Below are 25,039 nucleotides of genomic sequence, written 5' to 3'. Positions count from 1 at the left end.
GAAAGTGAGATCATTATACACAAAAGTCTCGCTGTGTTATAAATCATTACAGTTTTCAGTTTCTTTCCTGGTTTTCAGAAATAAGCAAGATGAATCCTAGGTACAATTCTAAAGTAGATGTCCCTTTTATATTGCTATACTTTGAAACTTGGTATGATGTCCTGTTCTTTTAACTTTTGATCTGCTCCACCCATTTCTTCCATCCCCACACCCACTGTCAACCACGAATCTGTTTTGTGTTATCTATGAACTTGGTTGTAATGGAGTTTTTGCTTGTTTTAGATTCTACATATAAGAGAGATCCTGTGGTATTTGTCTTTCTTTCTGAGTTATTTGATCTAGCGTAAGGCCTTTGAAGTCTGTCCATGTTGTCACAAATGGCAAGATTTCATTCTTTTTTATGGCTGAATAATATTCCTATGTGTATGTGTGTAATTTCGTTAATCATTTATCCATTGATAGAATCTTAGTTGTGTCCGTATCTTGGCTGTTGTAAATAATGCTGTGGTAAAAATGGTGTTTACTTATCTTTTGGGATTAGTGTTTTCATTTTCTTTGGATGAATACCCAGAAGTGGAATTGCTGGACCATATAGCACCGCTAGTTTTAACTTTTTGAGGAAACTCCATACTGTTTTCCACAATAGCTGCATGAATTTCCCACTACCAGTGCGCACAAGGGTTCCCTTTTCTCCACATCCTCACCAATGCTTGTTATTTTTGTCTTTTTGATTATAGCCATTCTAATGGATGTGAGGTGCTGTCTCACTGTGGTTGATATGCATTTCCCTGACGATTAAGGATGTTGAGCACCTTTTCATGTACGTGTCTTTTTTGGAAGAACATCTATTCAGATCTGCCCATTTAAAAATAAGATTGTATTTGTTATTGTTAAGTTGTTTGAGTTATTTATATATTTTTGAATATTAACCCCTTTTATATATGATTTGCAAATATTTTCTCCCATTTCTTCCATCAAGTTGCCTTTTCATTTTGTTGATTGTTTCCTTTATTGTGCAGAAGCTTTTTGGTTTGATGTAGCTCCACTTATTTATTTTTGCTTTTGTTGCTTTTGCATTTGGAGTCAGATTCAAAAAGTCATCACTAAGACCTGTGTCTCAGAACTTATTACGATGTTTTCTTCAAGAGCTTTATGGTTTCAGGTCCTATGTTCAAGTCTTTATTTGAGTTTAAATATACACTCCTACTTTGTTGTTGCTTTTTTTAAATTTTTTAACCCTTATTATTACACTTCAAAGGTAACATGTCTTTTTCCCAGATGTTTTTAAGAGTATTTACAACTTCTGTTTGATTTTCAGCTTTTACTATGATGGTTTAATTTTCTCCGTATTGCTGGGATGGAAGTTTGTAGAGCTTTACAAATCCATGTCTTGGTTATTTTCTCAACAATATTTCTTTAAATATTACTTCTGCTCCTGTTATGTCTTTCCTCTTTGATAACTTAAATTTACCTGTGTTAGATCTGTTTCTTTATATTTCAGCACATTTTTCTGGGGAACACTCCCCTTTTAGCAAACAGTTACAAATGAAAAACACTCAGTATTTACAGGTTTCTTCTCAGTGACTATGCTGCCTCACTAGTAAGTGGTGTTAATACAGGAGAGAAACTAACTTACAAGGTGATATCTGGGGGCTGGGGGAAGGGGATCCTTTGGAGAATCACTGAAGACAGTGAGTGATCCTTCTTCTTTAGGCTTGCTGCAGGAATCCCCAAACACTAGTCATCTAATAAATATTCTTCTGTATTCAGAGGAATTTTCCAAGTGAAAGGGATCTGGGACTCCCCTGTGAGGAAGAAACATAAGTTCCACAACTTGTTAATAGGGGCAGACTTCTCTTTGTAGTCATGTTTCCACCTGTTGAATCATCTTTGCAGAAGTTGTACATTTATGGAATGTCTGTTTATGAGAAGAGGTGGAAAATATGAGAAACTCTAAAGCTTGAAATATTTATTTTAAAGCCTCAGACTGATGAACTTCTGAGGAATTCATTATTCAAAATGTATGCATCTATGTATATGCAAGGATGGAGATAGATGTATATACAGATATAAATAATATATATAATATTATTAATAGATATGTCATATAGAATATATCTATATATTATATATGTTATAACATATATACATATAAAATTTGTTACAGAAATTTCAAATTTAAAGGTATACTTCACTGCAAGTATCTGAGGATACATCTCAGAAAAAGCCTTAGATCATTTTCGTAGGGTCAGTTCCAGGAATTTCTCACTCTGTGCCAGCTTAGTGCTTTCAGACCTTATCCAAGCCCTGAACTGTGATCCAGCTGTGTGTTATTTACATCATTCAGAGCTAGTTTGTCTACATACATACAACAGATTTTAAAAGCTTTATTATATGTTTTATATTTCTTAATTAATTATGGATGCTTTATCTTTATTAAATATTAATAATTTAATAAATAATTATTAATATATTTATTACATGTTTTTATATGACAGTGCCCTGACCTTATAATTCAGGAAGTTTGGGGAGGGACATTCTTTCACCAATTACTTGGTGTAAATCATTTCCAGTCCTGAACAATGGCTATTTGGCAAGGTTTAATAATACTCTGCGCTTGTGGGCTACATCCATATGTATGCCACCCACTAATGTCTCTTAATTATTATTTATTACCAGCTGTGTACTTTACACTTTGTAGTTGTTGAATGTTTTATAGTCAGTTGTTCGTTACTAAGAGTAACTATGGAGGTATCCCATGTCCAAGCGCAAAAGAGAAGCCCCACCAAGACGGTAGGAGGGGCAAAACTGCATTTAGAATCAAACTCCATACTTGCCAGAGACGCTTAGAGGGCTCAAACATACCTCGTGCCCACCAGGACCCAGAGACCCCACAGAGACTGAGACAGAACTGTGTTCGGGTGTCTCCTAAGGAGGTGAGAGTCAGCAGTGGACTGCTGTGGGGGCAGAGGCTCTGGGTGCAGCAGACCTGGGTGTGGCATAAGCCCTCTTGGAAGAGAGCGCCATTAACCCACCATAGAGCCGCCAGGACTCACACAGGACTGGGGAAACAGACCTGAGGGCACACACTGAACCTTGTGAGCACCAGGACCCAGGAGAGAGGAGCAGTGACCCCACAAGAGACTGACCCAGACTTGCCTGTGAGTGTCCCGGAGCCTCTGGCAGAGGCGTGGGTCGGCGGTGGCCTGCTGCAGGGTCGGGGCACTGAGTGAGGCACTGCCTGCCTGGAACCTTTTGGAGGAGGTCGCCATTGTCTTCATTCCCTCCACCACAGTTTGGCCTCAGGTCAAATAATAGGGGTGGAACACAGCCCCGCCCTTCAACAGAAAATTGGATTAAAGATTTACAGAGCACAGCCCTGCCCATCAGAACAAGACCCAGTTTCCCCCTCAGTCAGTCTCTCCCATCAGGAAGCTTCCATAAGCCTCTCCTTCTCCATCAGAGGGCAGACAGACTAAAAACCACAATCACAGAAAACTAACCAATCTGATCACAGGGACCATAGCCTTGTCTAACTCAATGAAACTATGAGCCATGCCGTGTAGGGCCACCTAAGACGGATGGGTCATGGCGGAGAGTTCTGACAAAACGTGGTCCACTGGAGAAGGGAAAGGCAAACCACTTAAGTATTCTTGCCTTGAGAACCCCATGAACAGTATGAAAAGGCAAAAAGATAGGACACTGAAAGATGAACTCCCCAGGTCAGTAGGTGCCCAATATGCTACTGGAGATCAGTGGAGAAATAACTCCAGAAAGAATGAAGAGATAGAGCCAAAGCAAAAATAACACCCAGTTGTGGATGTGGCTGGTGATGGAAGTAAAGTCTCATGGCTGTAAAGAGCAATATTGTATAGGAACCTGGAATATTAGGTCCATGAATCAAGGCAAATTGCAAGTAGTCAAACAGGAGATGGCAAGAGTGAACATCGACATTTTACAAATCAGTGAACTAAAATAGACTGGAATGGGTGAATTTAACTCAGATGACCATTATATCTACTACTGTGGGCAAGAATCCCTTAGAAGAAAATGGAAAGAAATCATAGTCAACAAGAGTCTGAAATGCAGTTCTTGGATGCAAACTCGAAAACGACAGAATGGTCTCCGTTCATTTCCAAGGCAAACCATTCAATATCACAGTAATCCAAGTCTATGCCCTGACCAGTAATGCTGAAGAAGCTGAAATTAAATGGTTCTATGAAGACCTAGAAGACCTTCTAGAACTAACACCCAAAAAATATGTCCTTTTCATTATAGGGGACTGGAAAGCAAAAGTAGGAAGTCAAGAAATACTTGGAGTAACGGGCAGATTTGGCCTTGGAGTAGAGAATGAAGCAGGGCAAAGGTTAACAGAGTTTTGCCAAGAGAATGCACTGGTCATAGCAAATACCCTCTTCCAACAACACAAGAGAAGACTCTACACATGGACATCACCAGGTGGTTAATACCAAAATCAGATTGATTATATTCTTTGCAACCAAAGATGGTTGCTGCTCTATACAGTCAGCAAAAACAAGAGTGGGAGCTGACTGTGGCTTAGATCATGAACTCTTTATTGCAAAACTCAGACTTAAATTGAAGAAAGTAGGGAAAACCACTAAACCATTCAGGTATGACATAAATCAAGTCCCTTATGACTATAAAGTGGAAGTAACAAATAGATTCAAGGGATTAGATCTGACAGAGTTGCCTGAAGAACTATAGATGGAGGTTCATGACATTGTACAAGAGGCAGGAATCAAGACCATCCCCAAGAAAAAGAAATGCAAAAAGGCAAAATGGTTGTCTGAGGAGGCCTTAACAAAACAGCTATGAAAAGAAGAGAAGCTAAAGGCAAAGGAGAAAAGCAAAGATCTACCCATTTGAATGCAGAGTTCCCAAGAATAGCAAGGAGAGATAAGAAAGTCTTCCTCAATGATCAATGCAAAGAAATAGAGGGAAACAATAGAATGGGGAAGACTAGAGATCTCTTCAAGAAAATTAGAGATACGAAGGGAACTTTTCATGCAAAGATGGGAACAATAAAGGACAGAAATTGTATGGACCTAACCGAAGCAGAAGATAGTAAGAAGAGGTGGCAAGAATACACAGATGAACTATACAAAAAGATCTTCATGACCCAGATAATCACAATGGTGTGACTAACCTAGAGCCAGACATCCTGGAATTTGAAGTCAAGTGGGCCTTAGGAAGCATCACTACCAAGAAAGCTAGTGGAGGTGATGGAATTCCAGTTGAGCTATTTCAAATCCTGAAAGATGATGCTGTGAAAGTGCTGCACTCAATATGCCAGCAAATTTGGAAAACTCAGTAGTGGCCACAGGACTGGAAAAGGTCAGTTTTCATTTCTATGCAAAAGAATGCTCAAACTACTGCACAATTGCACTCATCTCATATTCTAGCAAAGTAATGCTCAAAATTCTCCAAGCCAGGCTTCAAGAGTACATGAACTGTGAACTTCCAGATGTTCAAGCTGGACTTATAAAAGGCAGATGAACCAGAGATCAAGTTGCCAACATCCATTGGATCATGAATAAAAGAAAGAGAGTTCCAGAAAAACATCTACTTCTGCTTTATTGACTATGCCAAAGCCTTTGTGTGGATCACAACAAACTGTGGAAAATTCTTAAAGAGATGGGAATACCAGACCACCTGTCCTGCTTCCTGAGAAATCTGTATGCAGGTCAGGAAGCAACGGTTAGAACTGGACGTGTAACAACAGGCTGGTTTCAAATCGGGAAAGGAATGTAAAGGCTGTATGTTGTCACACTACTTATTTAACTTATATGCAGAGTACATCATGCGAAATGCTGGACTGGATGAAGCACAAGCTATAATCAAGATTGCCAGGAGAAATATCAATAACTTCAGATATGCAGATGACACCACCCTTAATGGCAGAAAGCGAAGAACTAAAGAGCCTCTTGATGAAAGTGAAAGAGGAGAGTGAAAAAGTTGGCTTAAAACTCAACATTCAGAAAACTAAGATCATGGCATCTGGTCCCATCACTTCATGGCAAATAGATGGGGAAACAGTGGAACCAGTGACAGATTTTATCTTTTTGGGCTCCAAAATCACTGCAGAAGGTGACTGCAACCATGAAATTAAAAGACGCTTGCTCTTTGGTAGAGAAGTTATGACCAACCTAGATAGCATATCAAAAAGCAGAGACATGACTTTGCCAACAAAGGTCCATCTAGTCAAAGGTATTGTTTTTCTGGTAGTCACGTATGGATGTGAGAGTTGGACTATAAAGAAAGCTGAGCACCGAAGAATTGATGGTTTTGAACTGTGGTGTTGGAGAAGACTCTTGAGAGTCCTTTGGACGGCAAGGAGATCCAACCAGTCCATCCTAAGGGAAATCAGTCCTGAATATTCATTGCAAGGACTGATGCTGAAGCTGAAACACCAATACTTTGGCCACCTGATGCGAAGAACTGACTCACTGGAAAAGACCCTGATGCTGGGAAAGATTGAAGGCGGGAGGAGAAGAGGATGCCAGAGAATGAGATGGTTGGATGGCATCACCGACTCAATGGACATGAGTTTGAGTAAACTCCGGGAGTTGGTGATGGACAGGGAGGTCTGGCGTGCTGCAGTCCATGAGGTGGCAAAGAGTTGGACAAGACTGAGTGAACTGAAGAGTAACTATATGTAAACTCAGAGTAAATTATACGTTTGCTTTTCTTTATTCCAGTCCTTTCACTGTTGTTTAGAGCATGTCAGATTCAGGAAAATCCTAAACGTCTTTAAATACTTATAGATGAGGTTGGTTTTTTTTTTTTTTCCATCAGTTATAAAAATCCTTCCAACTATTTTGGCTGCTGGCCATACAGGCATAGAGTGAAAGAATTTTCCTTTTGGTATGAAAGCCAGAGAGAAACCTTCTGGGGCTGTTCAGTTTCCTAGCACAGCTGCTGATGTAGATGACAGTGCTCATTGTTCTGCTTGGAAAGTCTTAGGCATCTTTGCCAGTTAGAGCTGGAAAGTTGCCCAGGATATCATATAGCCCAGCCCCTTCATTTTCCATGTAATGAAACGAAGACCAAGCTTGGTTAACTGATGTACTTGAATACAGAGTAGCTGGCAAATGGCAAAGCCCAGGACCAAGTCACTGAGTTCAGACTCTTTTTCTTTGCTGTTCTAGCTATGCTTCTTGTTAAGAAAAACAGGGTAACCCACTGGTTAAAATACTTGAAGTAGGAGTAGGGAAACCTAATGTCACGAAATGTTTAAAAATGTTAAAAATGCTTGAAATGCATTGTTTTTTCCCCCATCAGTCCTGTTCCTACTGACTTCTTTTTTTTCTTCAAAATATGGTCCCAAAGTTTCCTTTTCCTGGAACAGGAAGCATTCCTAAGTATTCCAAGGCTGAATTAGTAACTCTCCTCTTTGCTCACAAAGCACTGTCCACATTCCTGCACAATATGCTTATCATATTATATTATAATTATTCAGTTATCAATCTGCTCTCCTCCCTCCCATCTACTGGATTTCCAGGAGCAGCAACGGTATCTTCTTGGACTTCACTCCCTAGCACTTGACAGAGAGTCTGGCACTGTGTATGCCCTCAGTGTTTTATGAATTAATGAATCAACCAACCACTCTCTCACAGGCTTGCACCTCAGTGAATCTGAGACTTTCTGGGACATAAAAATCATCTGAAGTTCCTGATTAAAAATTTATTTTTCCAGGCCACACCATGAGACATGCTGATTCAAGACTAGGGTGGGGTCTAAGAATCTGCATTTTTATTAAGCAGCTGATGATTTGGTGCAAATGGTCCATGCTGTGAACTGTGCTTAGTCGCTCAGTCGTGTCCAACTCTCTGTGACCCCATGGACTGTGGCCAGCCAGGCTCTTCTGTCCATGGGGATTCTCCAGGCAAGAATACTGGAGTGGGGTTGCCATGCCTTCCTCCAGGGGATCTTCCCAACCCAGGGATCAAACCATGTAGGTCACATTTAACAAGCTCTGCTCAATCATTAATTCTGCTGATACTCAGTCCCAACTGTATGTAACACAACAATGTGTCAATCTGACTAAAAACATGCAGCTTTGCTACCCACTTGATTTCACCATTCTGACCCCAGAGCAGGGGTATTGATTGATATTTGTGGAAATAAAGAAGATAATATTTATAAAGCAGTTCAACTTATTAGCAGAAAGGTATCTTAGCTCATCAAGGAAATATGATATAAATCTAGCATCCTAAAAATTATCTTAGACATATTGAATTTGATCTGAGTCGAAAATGCAGAGGAAATAAAGCCCCCACATAATACCTAAATGGACACCATGCCTGTATGAGCTCTTTCCTTGGTTAGGTTCTCTTATTTTTGTTCCATATTAGTGAATGTAATAGCTAATGTTTACATAATTTTTAAAAAAGCCCCAGTAGTGCATCTATGCCTGCATGACACTTTTTATGTACATACTCTTTTTTTAAATGATGACCTTAAACAACTTTACAGGAGAAAAAGCTGAATTGGGGTAGTTATTAAACTACTTTTATATAACTACCAAAAAGATTTCTGAACATTTTGGGATATTTATTTATACACATGTTGTTGAATATTTGTATTCAGTTCCTCATGTTACTTTTTACTTGTAACGTATGTCTTTATGCACATTTCTATACAAATATTTAAATGGTAAAATAATATTTCATGTATTTTATGCTGTTACATAGTCAGTGTTCACCCTAATGTTCTCCCCAGTAATGTTGGTTATTTTCAATTATTTGCTATCATATACAGAGTTCTTATACTTATTTTTGTTCAAATTATATTTTTGTATGAATTCCAGGGAGTATGTTCCCTAGGTGAGATTGGTTAGATGAAAGAGTAACAAGTTTTAGAGCTCTTGTCACCTATTAAAGTATTATCTTCCATAGACACTGAACCAATATAGAACCCACAGGGGTTTTCCCATAGCTTGACCAACATATAATATTATTATCCCAGATTATTTTTGCTAGTTTAAATGTGCATAGGGCCTCTCCAGAACTATTTTATTTGGAAGTTCTTTAAGTGAACATGAAGCAATTCCTTTCTGTGTGGGAAAATTCACTGTTATAATTTTAAGGACAAACAGTTTATCTCCTTATTTGACAGTTTTGAAGGGAGAGGTTTAATTGCCTTTTGTAGAGACAGGAAATAGGATTGGGGCAGGCTTGATGTGTCAGGGAACAAGATCAGTTGTATAGCTCTGATGTGGAGGATTGCAACAGGAACACCAGCTGTTTATGTAGGGTTGGGGAGCAAGAACATTGTGATTGCATGATGAAAAAATTATTGGGCCTGCGTTGGACAACCAGGTTTACTTCAAAATCAAAGCAAGAAACTGTCCCTCCCGCCATTGTATAATTCTCTCACAATGCCACTTTCTTTCATGAAGGTTTTCAGATATTCAGGTAGACCTCTCTGGTCTCTGACAGGAAGGACTTTAGAAGGCCAGAAAACTAAAACTCATTATTTGAGAAGCCTTGTGGGGGAGGATCTGGAAGCAGAAGTCACGGGGTCAGTTTGTCAGTCTTACGTGTGAAAAGCCAGCTCAGTCACAGAAAAGGACCTTTGCTTAGTCCTCGCCACCCTTCGAGACTATGGTCACCTTCTGAAATAAGCAAATAAGTGACTGCTCTACTGCTTTGGGTTCCAGTGGTGCCCAAAACAAGATGCAGTGTTGTTTATGAAAGATGGGCCTTTTGTTCTGGATAGGAGTCTAGCCTCTTGATTTTTTTAGAAATTGGTGACTGTTGAATTTGGTATGAAAACCAGCCTATTGAGCACTGTAGATCAAAATCTGAAAGTTTCCCTCCATTCTTCGTTATCATGCTAAATCCTTGGCTTCACTCTTGCCTCTGTAGAGCACTCTCTCTCTCTCTCTCTCTCTCACACACACACACACACACACACACACATATACTTGTATCTGTTATCGCTCATCTTTATTTAGAAATTATTCAGATGCCACACAATTCATACATTTAACATGTATGAGTCACTTGTTTTCAGTATATTCACAGAGTTGAGCGTCCATCACCACAATTAATTTTAGAACATTTTCATCACTCCTAAAAGAAACCCCATTCCCAATAGCAGTCACTCCCCATTTGTCTTCAATCCTCCCAGCCCTAGGCACTCATCTATTTTCTGTCTCTATAGACTTGCTTATTATGAACATTTCATATAAAAAGTTATACTATATGTGGTCTTTTGCTTTAGCTTCTTTGACTGAATGTAATGTTTTCAAGGTTCATCCATATTGTGGTATATATCGGTACTTTTTTTTATTGCTGAATAATATTCCATGTATGATATACCACGTTTTGTCTTTCCATTCATCATTCCGGATTCCGGAAAGGAGAGAGAATTGTCTTGTATTGGGTTACATGTCTATCCCTTTGATTTGTAGTTGTACCTGTACAACATGAGGGTGTCAACCCTGAAAGGAAATTGAGGCACTCTTGTGTTGGGAAAATGGATGCCACAGGTGGGATCAGGACAAGTTTCCTGCCTCTGTAGATGCACCACACTGCTAAGATTGGGACCCAAGCAGATCATGTCAGAAACCTCATCATGCAGGAAAATTAATAATTATGTCCTAGCATACTTTATAATGGAGAAAATATAATAGGATTTATTTATAATATTTAAATATTTTAAGTTATAATTTTTAAAGTGTATATATCTCTATGTTGGATGTATAGCATGTTTCAAATATAGGGTTTCATTTGGTCCTAAATAATGTTAGTTTCTAGTTATTTTCTATAGTGGCCTCATTGTGGTTTAAATACACTTTTGTGAACTAGCCTTAGAATCCAGCCACCAAAGACTGACAATGAGAAAATGTGTTCCAAGTTACAAATGACTAATGAATGAACGTTTTGACTTTTCCCACGCAAAAGTCAAGTTGCTCGAAACTTCCCCAGTGATTAAGAATCTGCCTTGCAATGCATGGAACACAGGTTTGATCTCTGATCCAGGAACTAAGATCCCAAAATGCCCAGGGGGGCAACTAAGCCACAAAGAGAGAAACCACATACACAATGAAGATGCCTCATGCTGCAACTAGACACAAATGCATATTCTTAAAAGGAAGAAAATAATTTCCTTAATCTGATAATAATAAAAGAAAGCCAACCTGCTCATTGTCTGGGATATTGCTGGTCGGTGCCACCCGCGGGCAGGTGTGGATGGTGGAGCGGGACTCTCCCGTGCTCCTTCTGGCTGCAGGAATGTTGTCTGAGGGCTCAGAAGGGTCACTTCCACTGAGGTGAAGGATCACTCACTTGGAGCGGTTTGGAACAAATACAGCTCTTTCAATTCCAGGTAGCACCTAAGGTGCCTGTAGGGAGGTAGAGGTGTCCATAAAGCAGTTCTCTAGCATCTTCCATGATAGCAAGCAGCGACCGGAAGTGCTCCACCGCTGAAAGGAGAGTGACTGGTTCAAACTGGCGGCTCTGGGCTTAAAGGACTGTCGTCAGAGGCTAGGTGTCCTCGCATGGAGAAGGTGCCTCTGAATGGCCTGGGAAGAAGGAGCCAAGCGCCCTGGGTCTTTTGCTTGGGCTCCAAACTTTTTTTCCTCCTTGTGCTGTCGTCCTTCAGCGCGTGCCTGCCTGCTGAGTCGCTTCAGCCGGGTCCCACTCTTGGCGACTCTTTGGGCTGCAGCCCACCAGGCTCCTCTGTCCATGGGATTCTCCAGGCAAGGATACTGGAGTGGGTTGCCATGTCCTCCTCCAGGGGATCGTCCCGACCCAGGGATCCAACCAGGGTCTCTTACATCTCCCACACTGGTAGGCGGGTTCTGTTCCACTAGCACACCTGAGAAGCCATCATCCTTCCAGTGTTGGGCAAGTGCCCTGTCTGCAGGCCTCCTGGCTTCTGTGAACTTCTCGAGGGAGTATATGATCACCCTAAAGCTCTAGTGTCCACCCAGAGGCCACTGAGGACATTTTAGTAAGTTCTGCCAGTCACCCAGCTAAGGAATCAGTTTTCTAATGTGATATCAGAGATTGTATCTAAAACTGCAGTGATGCTTTAAAATAACCACTTCATTTAGATTTTTCTGTTTTAACCGAAGGTATTCTTCTGCGGAAATAAGGAAACAGTTTACCCTCCCACCAAACCTTGGCCAGTACCATCGACAAAGCATAAGTACCTCTGGCTTCCCCTCTCTTCAGCTAGTAAGTATGAGTTACAGGTTTGCTTAGAGACTGATCAAGGGCAGACGTGCCCAGCTTATGCTTATGCCTCCTGAGTCTCCTAAGATTTTCCCACCTCTACCTTACATCACCAACCGCCAGCTCCTAGCCCTGCATCTATTTTTTGACATCAATTTCCCTCTCTCCCTTGGTCTGCGATGCCAGTCGTTTCAGTCATGTCTGACTCTTTCCGACTCTATGGACTGTAACCTTCCAGGCTCCTCTGTCAATGGGATTCTCCAGGCAAGCATACAGGAGTGGGTCACCATGCCCTCCGCCAAGGGATCTGCCCAATCCAGGGATCCAACTAGAGCCTCCTGCAGCTCCTGCATTGCTGGTGGGTTCTTCACTGCTGAGCCACAGGGAAGCCCCTCCTTCCATCAGCTAGGGCTTAAAGTGCAAAGCAAGCCTAATTCTGAAGTTTCTGGACTCAGTGGACTTCCCATGCTACTTGCTTTCACCCAAATTATGATTCACGTTTTGGGGAAGGGAAGGATTAGCCCGGAAACTTAATCACCATTTGTAACATGCTTTTATCAGGAAAAAAAAAATTACTCCAAAATCTAAAAAGTCAAGTTATGAACCTTAAACTTTTAAAGTAATTTTTGGGAATAATTTTATTGTAATTTACTTACAATAAATTCACTCATTTGAAGGTGTACAGTTTGAGGAATTTGGCCAGTTTACAGTTAATTTGTATAGTCAAGATACAGAATGTTTTACCCTAAATAGCCTCGCCATGCCCCTTTTTGTGGGTCTTCCCTTGCAATGCCCAGCCAGCAGCAGTAGGCAATCACCAATCCACTTCTGTCATCATAATTTTGCTTTCTCTGGAACTTGGTATCATTGGAATCAGACAGTATGAACCTTAATTTTTAAAACACACCCCCCACCACCTTTTAAGTTGAAGATTGCCCGCATTTTTATACTAACACCAGCTGTTGAGAGTGTGTATATATGTTATATTATTTGAGGACTAAATGCCAGACGTGACAAGTGGGTTAAATCTGACTTAAATGAGTTGGTTGGTAAAACCAGAAGTGAGTCTTCACTTCCTTTGTGAGAGAGCTTCAGCCTCCACCGTACTCACTTCCTCACACAGCACGGCCCCACTTTCTGGCTTGTGCTAGTGGTTATCTTGAGGAGGTTAGGTTATTTTTTTCTTTCTCACTTATTACTTCAAAACCACTTCTGCTCTTAGAAATTTTGTAACCTGCCACTCAGTTTCCTGTGGCAGCCATTTTGTCTCCTGTAGCAATTTCCACGCCGTGTAACTGTGTATCTTTCAAAGGTATGTTTGCTGGAGTGATTTGTGATTCTTTCAGGTGGATAATTTGTGGATTATGTCACTGATGAAATAGTAGTACTAAAAAATGTATAGCACCTTTTACTGCAAAAGATAATTTGCAATGAGAGTGTTTTAAAAAAATCTATTTATGACTTCGGTAGCATGTTCAACTGCCCTTTTTATTTGTACTTTTTCTCTCTGTTTCAAAGTCACAGATTATAATAAAAGCATATCAAGTGCATAACATCCATGATGTATTAGATACACTTTAAGATAAATTTGGTATGCTTTTTGGTTTCATTGGTGCTGATATATATTTCATTGAAAACAATTTTTTTTTTAAAAATTTCTGACCAAAATTGTCTTATAGAATATGTAAAATGCAGTTAAAAAGTGACTGGATACACTTTTAAAATCTTAAACAAGGTGGGGGATGTGGGGTTTGGTTCTTTGCTTCTCTGTAAATTTAGATTACAGCTTTCTACAATAGCTGCCTTGAGAAATAGTGTGGACCTCACTGTTAAGAGGTTTTAAGGAAGTTTAGCTCACAGGCTTTAACCCCTTAGGTACACACCAGCTGCAGCGTGAAATTTCTTCAGGAGAAATTTTTTTAAAGTCACAAACTTTAAAAAATTGTTTCCTACTTGCAGGCATTCTTTTGGTAGTCATGCCTCCTCATCATTAGGTTTTGACAAATGTAAATTTGGATGAATTATTTCATTAGCTAGGTGGTAGAATTAACATGTGGCTCATTTTCTAACAGAAGATCTCAGAGAAATAGCAAAAATGTTTAACTATACAGGAGTCATATATAATTTCTACCTGATTCTATTTGCAAATGAATAGCCTTTAAAACGTGTTTTTCCTGCTTAATTCCAGTTTAGTCTTCTGAATATTTTCCCCCAGGCCTCTACTTCAGCTTTAGCACAGAGTGCAGACCCTGTTTCTTCTGGTTAACTGCGTGATGAGCAGATGGCAGGAGAGGGCCAAAATCTGCCTTTGATTAATCTTTTGTTTTTTTCAATGCATGGCCTACTCAGAAAAATTCGATCACCCTAATGTTTACCTGCTGGTCCTGTCGTAATATCAGAATGAAGTGGCTGTTCTTTCCCTTGAGCCATCTTTCTGAATGAAGGTTCCTCCAGCAAAAATCACCCATTTACTTGATTATTTCCCTTTTCCTTAGGAAATTATTTCATTTCATAGAAAGACAATGAGGCATTTCAGGAAGATTTATTTCTGGAAAGGCAGAGGAATAGTTTATCACCTAAAGACTCTCAACCTGAAGCAGCTCTTCTTAAATGAGAAGCCATAGACTGTTCATTGTAAGATTTTAGATGATTGAAAAATTTGACTAAGTGCATTTTGACTTTTATTTCCCTTACCTGTGTTTATGGAACCACCATTTCGACAACACCACATGCTGATATAAATAATTGTTTAATTTTTAAGAGTATTTAATTGACACCAAGTTACTTATTGTATTTTAAAAATTTAATGTTTATTTTATAGTGGAGTAGAGTTGATTTACAATGCTGTGCTAGTTTCAAGTATACAACAAAGTGATTCAGTTATACATGTATCCATTCTTTTTCAGATTCCTTTTCCATATGGGTTACTATAGAATATTTAGTAGAGTTCCTGGTATACAGTAGGTTCTTGCTGACTTTCTATTTTATATATAGTAGTGTATATTACTATATATACACATGTTAATCCCAAACTCCTAACTTATCTCTCCTCCACCCCCTTGCCCCTCTAGTAACCCTAAGTTTGTTTTTGAAGTCTGTGAGTCTGTGTCTGCTTTGTAAATAAGTTCATTTCTATCATTTTTTAAGATTCCATATATAAGTGATATCATATGTTTACCTTTGTCTGACTTACTTCATTTAGTATGATCATCTCTAGGTCTATCCATGTTGCTTCAAGTGGCATTATTTCATTTCTTTATGGCTAAGCAATATTCCATTATGTGTGTGTACCACATCCCTTCCTCTGTTGATGGACATTTAGGTTGCTTCCATGTCTTGGTTGTTGTAAATGTGCTGCAGTAAACACTGGAGGGCCTGTATCTTTTTGAAGTATGGTTTCCCCCAGATACATGCCCAGGAATGGGTTTGTTGAATCATATGGTAGGTTTTGTTTTTTTTTTTAATTTTCTTAAGGAACCTCCATACTGTTCTCCATAGTAGTTGTACAAATTTACATTCCTACCAACAGTGTAGGAAGGTTCCCTTTTCTCTGCACCTTCTCCAGCCATTTATTGTTTGTACGTTTTTTTGATAATGGCCATTCTGACCTGTGTGAGGTGATAGCTCGTTTTGGTTTTGATTGCATTTCTCTAATAATTAGTGATGTTGCATAGCTTTTTATGTGCTTTTTAGAAATTGACATTATCTAAAACCCAATCGAAAAGACCCTGATGCTGGGAGGGATTGGGGGCAGGAGGAGAAGGGGACGACCAAGGATGAGATGGCTGGATGGCATCACCAACTCGATGGACATGAGTTTGAGTAAACTCCGGGAGTTAGTAATGGACAGGGAGGCCTGGCATGCTGCGATTCATGGGATCACAAAGAGTCGGACATGACTGAGCGACTGAACTGACTGACTGACTGAAAACCCAATTGATTATAAGCTTCTTGTTGTTTTGCAAGAGGCAGGAACTTGCAATCAGGTGGATCAGGGGTGGAGTATAACTGTCACTTTTTAGTTATATACTTAGGGGGCAAGTTACTTAACCTTAACTAGGGCTTCAGTTTCTTCACTTGCACTATGGGCATAGTAATGCTACCCCTGTTAGGGTTAATACAGAAGGATAAAATAGATTCTGTGTAAATAGAGGCTAATGCTGCAGTCTATGTATTTGGCACTATGGAGACACTGTGGGAGATTTCAAGAAGATGAATAGGAGATGCTTTTGCCTTCTAAGGGCCTTATGATATTTTTGGGAGGGCAGATAAAATAGAGAATCCAAACCGGCTTCGAGTATGGTAGGTATTCTGAGGAGAAAAGATCCAAGATTAAAAAATAAGAAGTGAAGCCTTGAAGGGGGAGGCTGAGAAGATTTAGAGGAAGGTTCTCAACCCTGGCTCTAATTAGAATCACCTGAGACCTTAAGAAACACACTTGTGTCCTCTCATAGAACAGTTACATCAAAATCCCAAATATCAGTATTTTAAAGTTCCCTGGGACTTTTACATGTGGTCCAGATTGAGGATCATTTAAAGAACCTATATACATAGAAGTAGTACAGATATTGATAGGAGGAGGAACATAAGAAAGGTAGAGTTCCTTTTGTTGTCCTAGCTGCTCTGCATTTCAGAAAGTGTAGTAAGTTAAGGCTCCTTGCTAATCCTGTGGATATTATATGCCTATAGTGGATTCTGTCATAAATCTGATAAATCAAATGAGAGGAAGGATGTGTTTGATTTTGTGGGTATTTTTGTGTGTGTGTGTGGTGTTATTGGGTTTTTGTCTTTTTTAACTCTAATTATAAACGTTAGCTGTGATGATTGTGTATATGTACATTTTCAAAGTAGATAAAACATATAAAAATTTTGCATTTTTTAATATGAAGAGTATCTACCATTTAGATTTGGTTTTATAGACAAAATGCAATGATGCAGACTTACCCTGGGTCTTTTGTGACACTCCTAATACTCCTATGCCATGGGCATGTGAATAGGTTGCATACCCCCTGATGCCAATCACCTATAATAGCAAAAACCTATATATTAGTGTTTTCATTAAGATGAATCTGTAAAATATTAAAACCATTTTTCTGATTATTCAAAGTAGAAAGGAGAGTGAAATATACAAGAGTAGAAAGGTAGGTCATCTTTGCCCTAACTTAGAATTTGAGACACTATGTGCTTGGTTAATAACTTAGCCTACATTTTTATAGAGGGAAAATCTTATTTTTAAAAATGAGAATAGAAAAATTGTGAAGTAAAATAGAATGTATCAGCTGGGCCAGAACAGTTCTTGCTAAAGAGAAGGATGTAGAAAGCCACATCCTGGGTATAAACGAAAACACCATGGTTACGTGATGTGCTTGTATGTAACAGTTATAAAGGAAAAAAAGGAGGTCACATACTTACAAAGCACTCATTTTTGTTACATGTTTAAGCTTCTATGTAATCAAGCAACCTTTTTGTTTTATTACCAAGGATGATCTAAATGATGGCTCACTTGATAAACATGGTGATCTTCTTTTATTTTTCCTTTGAGCTTCATCTTTCTAGAAGTTGGGCTATCCTTAGGTTTCAATAATTTAACTGGAGGGGACATGATGGAAAATGAAGATGTCATTGTAATTTTCACGCACATTCACAATTGAAGGTCAAATGAGTGCCACCCTGCATGCAGAGCATGAGTTTCATTACTATCATTGTAAAGCAGAGGAATCAAATCAGTCTTGGTAAGATTAGATTGATGTCCTTGTGGCATGTCACTATCTTCTGTGCAGTGGCATCAGTGGGAGCTTGCCACTGGTGGAAGCAGGGAAGTATTCCTTAATCTAAGCCATGAAGTGCTTTGAGATATTGAAACTGGAGAACTTTACTGCCTTATGCTCTGTTTACTTCAAGACAGTGGAAGAGCCAAGAGGATTGCTTTAGGTATTCATTCATTCAAGAAATATATATTAGGTCTCACTCTGTGCCAGGAATTGCTCTAGGAGCTGGGGTTACAATAGTGAATGTAGCAAAGTGTCTGTCTTCATGAGCTTGCATTCTATAATGAGAGACATAGACAAATAAGTGAATGTAGACTATATCAAGGGATAGTAAGTGCTTTAAAGAATGAAACATGGATAGGGAATAGAGAGTGACACAGAAGAAGGGACTAGTTTGGATTGAGTGGTCTGCGAAGGCCTGCAGTTCTAGAAAGGAGACACTTGGGAAGAATTGTGAATGAACTTACCAGGTATTTGAAGGAAGAGTATTCGATTTAGAAGAAATAGCACATTCAAAGTCTCAAAGCAAGAGCACGTGGCATGCTACAGGAACAGTAAGGATGCAGACAATGGGCTGAGCAGAGTGGGCAGTAGGAGATGAGATGGTAGAAGAATCAAGGCTGAGTCATAGGCCTCTGAGACCTTGGAAGAATTTTGGCCCTTACTTGGGTTGAAATGGGAAGTTATTGGAAGCACTGGCTTAGCACAATTTGCATTTTAATTATAAAGATTGCTTATAAGGTTCTTTTTTATAAAGATCATTCTTGCTGTTCTGTGGAGATAGATTCCACATAGGTGGGGAGGGCAGTTAGGAAATTGACACAATAACTCAGGAAAATGATGGCAGTGCTTTGGAAATGGGTAGTGGCAGTAGGAAAGGTGAGAAGTGGTTGGATCCTCAGTAGATTTCAAAAGTAAAGTGGATGGGATTTTCTGATAGATAGTATATACGATGTGAGAGAGAGAGAAATCGACATTGACCCAAAAGATTTTCCTCTGTACAGCTGGTGGAATGGAATTGCCACTTGCTGAGATGCAGAGACGTGAAAGATATGAGAAGAGCAGATCAGCAGGAAAATTAAGTAATTTTGAATTTGTTATGTTTGAGAGGCCTGTTTGATCACCAGGGAGTGATGTTGAGGTATAATTGGAAAAATCAACCTGAATGTCAGGGCAAAGATTGAGGCTACTGATACATATACAATTTTAGAAAGAAAAACAAAAAAGGTGTTTAAAGTCATGGATATAGATGAGATCATATGGGAGTAAATTCAGACTGGGGAGAGAAACTCTTTTAGGACTCAACCTGAGGTCACTGCAAAGGGGAAGGAGAAGCTAGAAAAAGTGGTGTCCCAGAGGTAGAGTGACCAACTGTCTGTTCCAATTTGCTGCACTGAGGGGTTTCCTCGTACATGGACTTTCAGAACCTGGGATACACTAGGACAGTTTGCCCCTCTCCAGGTGAAGAAAGTGTTTCAAGAAGGGGAGAGTGATTAACTGTCCAGTGCTATAGATAAACCAGGAATGAGCAACAGCCATTGAATTTGGCAACGTGAAGGTCTTGAGTGACGTTGACCAAGACTTGTCTCTCATGAACAGCCAAGTCAGTTTGAGGACCACCCACCGTAGGGATAAACATGCCTGATGGTACAAGGACAAGGCACCTGGAAGCATCATGCCTCTTCCCCTCCCCCCAGCCAAAGAAGCTTCCCTCCTGCTGTAACAAAGTACCCAGTCTTTTGTGGTACTTTCCAGGTGCTTCAGTGGTTAAGAATCTGCCTGCCAGTGCAGCAGATGCAAGAGACACCAGTTCAAAACCTGGGTTGGGAAGATCCCTTGGAGGAGGAAGTGGCAAACAGTTTCAGTATTCTTGCCTGGGAAATCCCATGGACAGAGGAGCCTGGTGGGCTGCAGTCTGTGGGGTGGAAAGAGTTGGATATGGCTGAGTAAACACACGTACATCCTTAAGATTACCTGTGTGACTTGGGCCAAGTCATTTAACCTCTCTGTTTTTCAGTATCCTTATTTGTGAGATAATGTCCAGATTTGTCATATTAATCTTCTATCAGTGTGTTGACTGCTACATTAATCTATGTAGCTAGGGCTACATAGATCAATTTTTAACAAACACGGTTCTGGTGCTGTAGAAATTTTCAATTTCAAATTGAATCGTACCCCATGTCAAGAGAACTAGCCATTGATGTACATTAAAGGACAAAGAAAAATTCAGACCCTCTTCATTAAAAAAAAAAAGAATATTTGTTAATTATTTAAGCCTTTAAAGTATTTATACTATTTTTGTGTATTTCTAGTCTTCTGTTGATCATACCTCTGGGGGACAAAATAGCTAGAAAGAAAGACTGCACAAATCTTCACTAGAGGAGTGTTGAAAATTGATCGAGGGCATTGAGTGTGTCTCCTTGGCCTACTGCTGGACTGCTTAGGACACCAGTGAATATATGTTGAAGGAGTGAAAGTAGGTGTATTAGTCTGGATTCAGCTGGAGCAGTGGAGCTGGTAGGGGATGCATCTTCACGTACACTAAGGAATTGATTACAGGGCATTGGCTTACCCACTAGGGGTGGCTGGCTCAGCAAGCCTGAGGTCCACAGGGCAGTCAGGAAGACACGATCATAACACGCTGGAACTCCAAGGGCGTGATCGAAAGCTTGAAGCCCTGGAACTTCCAGAGAGCCTCCACCCTCTTTGAAAAGCATCCAACAGGTTAAGTCAGGCTACCCAGGCTAATCTCCCTTTTGATGAACTTAAGTCTGTAATGTCTGTAATGTCACATTACAACAGCACTTCAACTGGTGTTGATTGTATCAGTAGGTATGTGTATGCTACCCAACAACTGCAGCCTCCCTTCTGTCCTCCAGTTCTGGCAAGAGAAAACCCTTGTGGCCCACCCCACCTGGAAAAATACTAGGAAGGGAGTTTGTAGGAATGTAGTTCTGCTGAGCCAAGTTGAAAGATCACGAAGTCATTACAGTCAAAGTCTGATTTAGGATAATTTGCTATCTTAAGTTATTTTTTTGTTTTGTTTTTATTTTGATTATTTAGGTTTTTTTCATACATTGTTTTAACAAATGATAATTCCTTGGATAAGATGAATTTGAAATTACTTTGGATTGTTCAAACTAGTCTGAGTCTCCACTGATTAGGTCACAGATAACTCAGTAGCAGAGAAAACAAAAACAGTAAATTTTCATGTTTGACTTTTATTCTCCCAAGAGGCCAAGGGACTGATCTTAGAACATCCCCTGCCCCCCGCCCCACTCCATTCCCAAACTTTAGCCTCCAGAGAAACACAATACCACTGTAAATCTCCTCAATATTTGTTTATACCTAAATAGCATTGTGTCTGTGGGTATGTGTTGATTGCTTCATAATATATAAAACCTACTGTTGAGATTGACTTCAGATAACTTGGAGAACAGAAATCTCTTTTGGTTCCTGTTTATTATTTGAATATGCAAGAGGAGCAACTTGCTCAGAGGCCTAGTTAACAGTAGCTGGCATCTCCACTCACCTGCCAACAGCAGAGCTAGTTTATATCATCTTTGAAACAAGTTTCCTCCCTTGTTAGTTTCAGTATAGAAAGTTTAGGGTGACTAGTTATTAAATGCTGGCTGTGTGTGTAGTGTTACACTAATGCTCAGTAATTCTATCATTATGGCTTATTTTTATAGTCTCTTCAGTCCTGAAGTAGACTCACACCTTAAGAGTATTATGACTTTATGATCAATTGTGCATATTGCATTTGGCACATTGCCACACAGTGTTCAATGATGATACTATGTACTTTTTCATAGCTCCCCCCTCCAAAGATAGCATTATTTTATATGTGAGAAAGTGTCAGACTTTCCTGTCCCACAGTTGACTCAAGATCTGTAGAAACAGCAGCTCCCTAAGGGCCAGCTCAGTGACTTGTGTTTATTTATTTATTTTTTTAATATTTGTTTGTATTGATTATTTATTCAGCTGCACTGGGTCTTAGTTGTGGCACTTGGGACCTTCTAGTTGCAGCATGCAGGATCTAGTTCCCCAACCAGGGATCAAACCCAGGCCTTTTGCATTGGGAGTGCCACTGGACCACCAGGCAAGTCCTCCAGTGACATGCATTTAGTAGATGTTTAGCAAGTAATTGCTGAATGAGGGAGTCAGCTGTCCTTTTTCCCTGGCTCTTGGGCAGCCTGTCCAATAGGTGACAAGTGTCATTATCAGCCAGGCTTTTTTTGTAATCCTTGTGACTTTGAATTTTAAAAAGTGAAAATGTTAGTTGCTCAAACACTCTGTGTCTCTTTGCAATCCTATGGACTGTAGCCTGCCAGGCTCCTCTGTCCATGGAATTCTCCAAGCAAGAATACTGGGGTGGGTTGCCATTCCCTTCTCCAGAATATCTTCCTGATTCAGGGATCAAACCCGGGTTTCCCACATTGCAGGCAGATTCTTTACTGTCTGAGCCACCCGGGAAGCCCTTTCAAATTTTAGGGACATGACAATTATAATCCTTAGGCTGGACCTAAATTTTTTTCTCTCTGGTGATTTCACACAACTGCCATTTCTCTATGGGAGCTTCTTACTCACTAGTTATCAGCGTTAGTATCCACATTGCTGCAAATTTTGCTTCAGTGTAATTTTTCAGTATATCTTTTCAATGCTTCTGCTTAAATAATTGATATTCCGTATGATAAATTTACACTTAGTATTATTTTAATGAATTACTTCATGATTATTAATTTGAGGATCCAATCTCATGAGAAGTTCAGAGTAGAACTTGTGCGTGGTAGTAAATGGATTTTTTAACTCTTCTAAACACACTTACTGCTGTCTCATGTTTTAATTATTTCTGGAAATCTAGTTCCATGGAGAACCTGCAAGAGAAAGAAAAATTAGGAGTCTGCCTAGGTTTGAATTCCACATGAACTACTTCCCGGCTGTGCAATCATGCCTGTGTAAATTATTAAATTTCTAGCCTTCAGTGTCCTCATCTGTAAAATAAAGCCTTACAGAGTTCTGGTGAGGATTAAATGAGATAATGTCTAGAATGACAACTTCTTGGCATGTAGTGCTCAACAACTCCCAGTTCAAGGATATAAATTTAACAGTAATAAGGTGAAGTATGCACACAGTGCAGCCTCTTCATTTCAAGGTGAAGTCATTTCAGTCCCTTTCCCTGAACTCTGTGCCATGTTGTGGTAGGGAGTGGGAAAGTCTGCTTTCTTTTTTGGGGTTGATCTCATGACAGTCTACAGTAGATTTTTTTTTGGTTCTGTGCATGTATAACGCCTGTTGTTCCCCCTGGCAGATGTCAACAGTGTCTTTTTGCAAACTCTGTCCCCACCTGCTTCTGCATAGGCTGATCCCAAGCTCTCTGAGCCTGCTGCTGGTCCCAGCTGCTTCATTTGAAGAGGCCCACCCTCAGAACTGTGCTCCTCCTCTTAGTCCCTCTTAGGACCTCCAGGTCCCCAGTCAGAGCCCAGGGAGACTTCTGTGTCCTCAGGCATGCCTCACAGAGCCTTGGGCAACCAGGGGAGTGTCTTTGCTCTCTCCTAGCGAAGGACTTCCTGTTCCCTTCTCTTCTGCCCTCTTTGATCCAGCTGCCATAGGGCATTATGTGAGCCAGCCCCTCAAGAATCTCAGACAAGGAAGGCCTGTGTTTGCTTTCTTGTCAGCTCTGTCCTCACTTCCCTATGTCACTCACGTCTCCACCATCACCAGGGACACAGAGGTGGGAGGAGACAGGGCAAGCCACACTTACATTCTCTAATCTTCTTGCCTCTTCCATGACACTTTGTTCCCCTTCTCCAACCTGGAGCCTTACATCTAGTCTGGTGTATGGTTTCAGGATGATGAAAAACCGGTTTTGTCAGCACTTTCTTTGGATCTGTCCTTGTTTCAGAGCGAGACAGTACAAGTCAAGAATCTGGGGTGTTTGTTGGACTGATGACTCCAAATAGTCTGCCATACATGAACACCACTGGGCTGCTGCTATTGTTGTTGTTATTACCACTACTTCTACCACTGCTACACACGTCAACTTGATCTAAATTATCTTTATTCCGTTAAGGCAGTGGTTTCCTAAGTTTGAGTTTCGCAAGGTAGAAAAAATTTGTTGAATTGCCAACTTTTTCTTTTATCACCTGGTGGCTCAGAGGGTAAAGAATCAGCCTGCAATGTGGGAGACCCGGGTTCAATCCCTGGGTTGGGAAGATCCCTTGCAAAAAGGAACATCTGGAGTATTCCAGTATTCCTGCCTGGAAAATCCCATGGGCAGAGGAGCCTGGTGGGTTACAGTCCAGGGGGTCGAAAAAAGTTGGATGTGACTGAGAGACTTAACACTTTCATACTTTTTTCTTTTATTGCCTGAGGAAAATTAATTTTTAAATTACCATCTATTTTTAACATTTCTTCCCCCCGCCTTCCCGCCCCACTGTGGAAGGATATAATTGAAGAGCAAAAAAAAAAAAAAAAAAAAACAAACCAAAAAACACCAAAACAAAAATCAACACCAAAAAAACCCCCAAAACAATCCTTTTAAAGCAAGTACATTTAGCCTTACGAATACTTAGCCCATTGTCCTTCGTTTGCTCATTTAACTGCAGTCAGTGACAGGTTCTTCCCTGTTGGCACCAGGCAGCCCAGCAGTATTTGGAAATCACTGCCTTGGAGTGTCCCAGCCACCCAGGCTGGTTCACTGTGGGCTGTGATTACGAATGAAGTGCTTTCAAGAATCAGTGTAGAGGATGACTCAGGCCAAATAAAACACTGTACCTGAATACTCTGAGTTGAGTTTACCTGATTTCTAGAAAATTGCTTCCAGTTGGCTGCTTCACTATATTTGGGTAAACGTGGCCTCAGAGAGCTTTGGCAAGAAAAATTATAAAAATGCAGCAAAACCTTGTGATTTCATTTTGGATCTCCTTAGGAATCCTCATCAAGATGCAATTAAACAGAGAAAAATTCTGCCTTGGGGTGTGATTTTAATTACTCACCATGTTCTGACTTGACTCTCCACGCTGCATTTCTTTTCCTTTCCATATCACCGCTTCGGTGTTTGAC

The 25,039-nt window shown here is 40.1% G+C and overlaps 1 protein-coding gene across 5 annotated transcripts in view; it reads left to right on the top strand.

Annotated features, from left to right (window-relative positions):
* Window positions 1-25,039, top strand: part of DOCK8 (dedicator of cytokinesis 8) — a 223,141-nt gene that overhangs the window by 41,167 nt on the left and 156,935 nt on the right. For 3 of the 5 annotated variants that reach the window (XR_009691133.1, XM_061132657.1, XM_061132659.1), the window contains exon 2: window positions 12,107-12,209. The exons of 1 other annotated variant lie outside the window; for it this stretch is intronic. Coding sequence is in view for 1 of the 4 variants with exons in the window: in XM_061132657.1 (XP_060988640.1) it covers window positions 12,107-12,209 (103 nt within the window). In the remaining 3 variants the exon portion in view is untranslated. Of the gene's footprint in view, window positions 1-12,106; window positions 12,210-13,365; window positions 13,519-25,039 lie in introns of those variants that run through there. One more of the 5 variants, XM_061132658.1, reaches the window with a different exon arrangement.

The sequence above is a fragment of the Dama dama genome, chromosome 29 (assembly GCF_033118175.1).
Source record: "Dama dama isolate Ldn47 chromosome 29, ASM3311817v1, whole genome shotgun sequence".
Taxonomy (NCBI): Eukaryota; Metazoa; Chordata; class Mammalia; order Artiodactyla; family Cervidae; genus Dama; species Dama dama.
The sequence above is the reverse complement of the archived record's forward strand: the minus strand, read 5'-3'. Positions and strand labels throughout refer to the sequence as shown.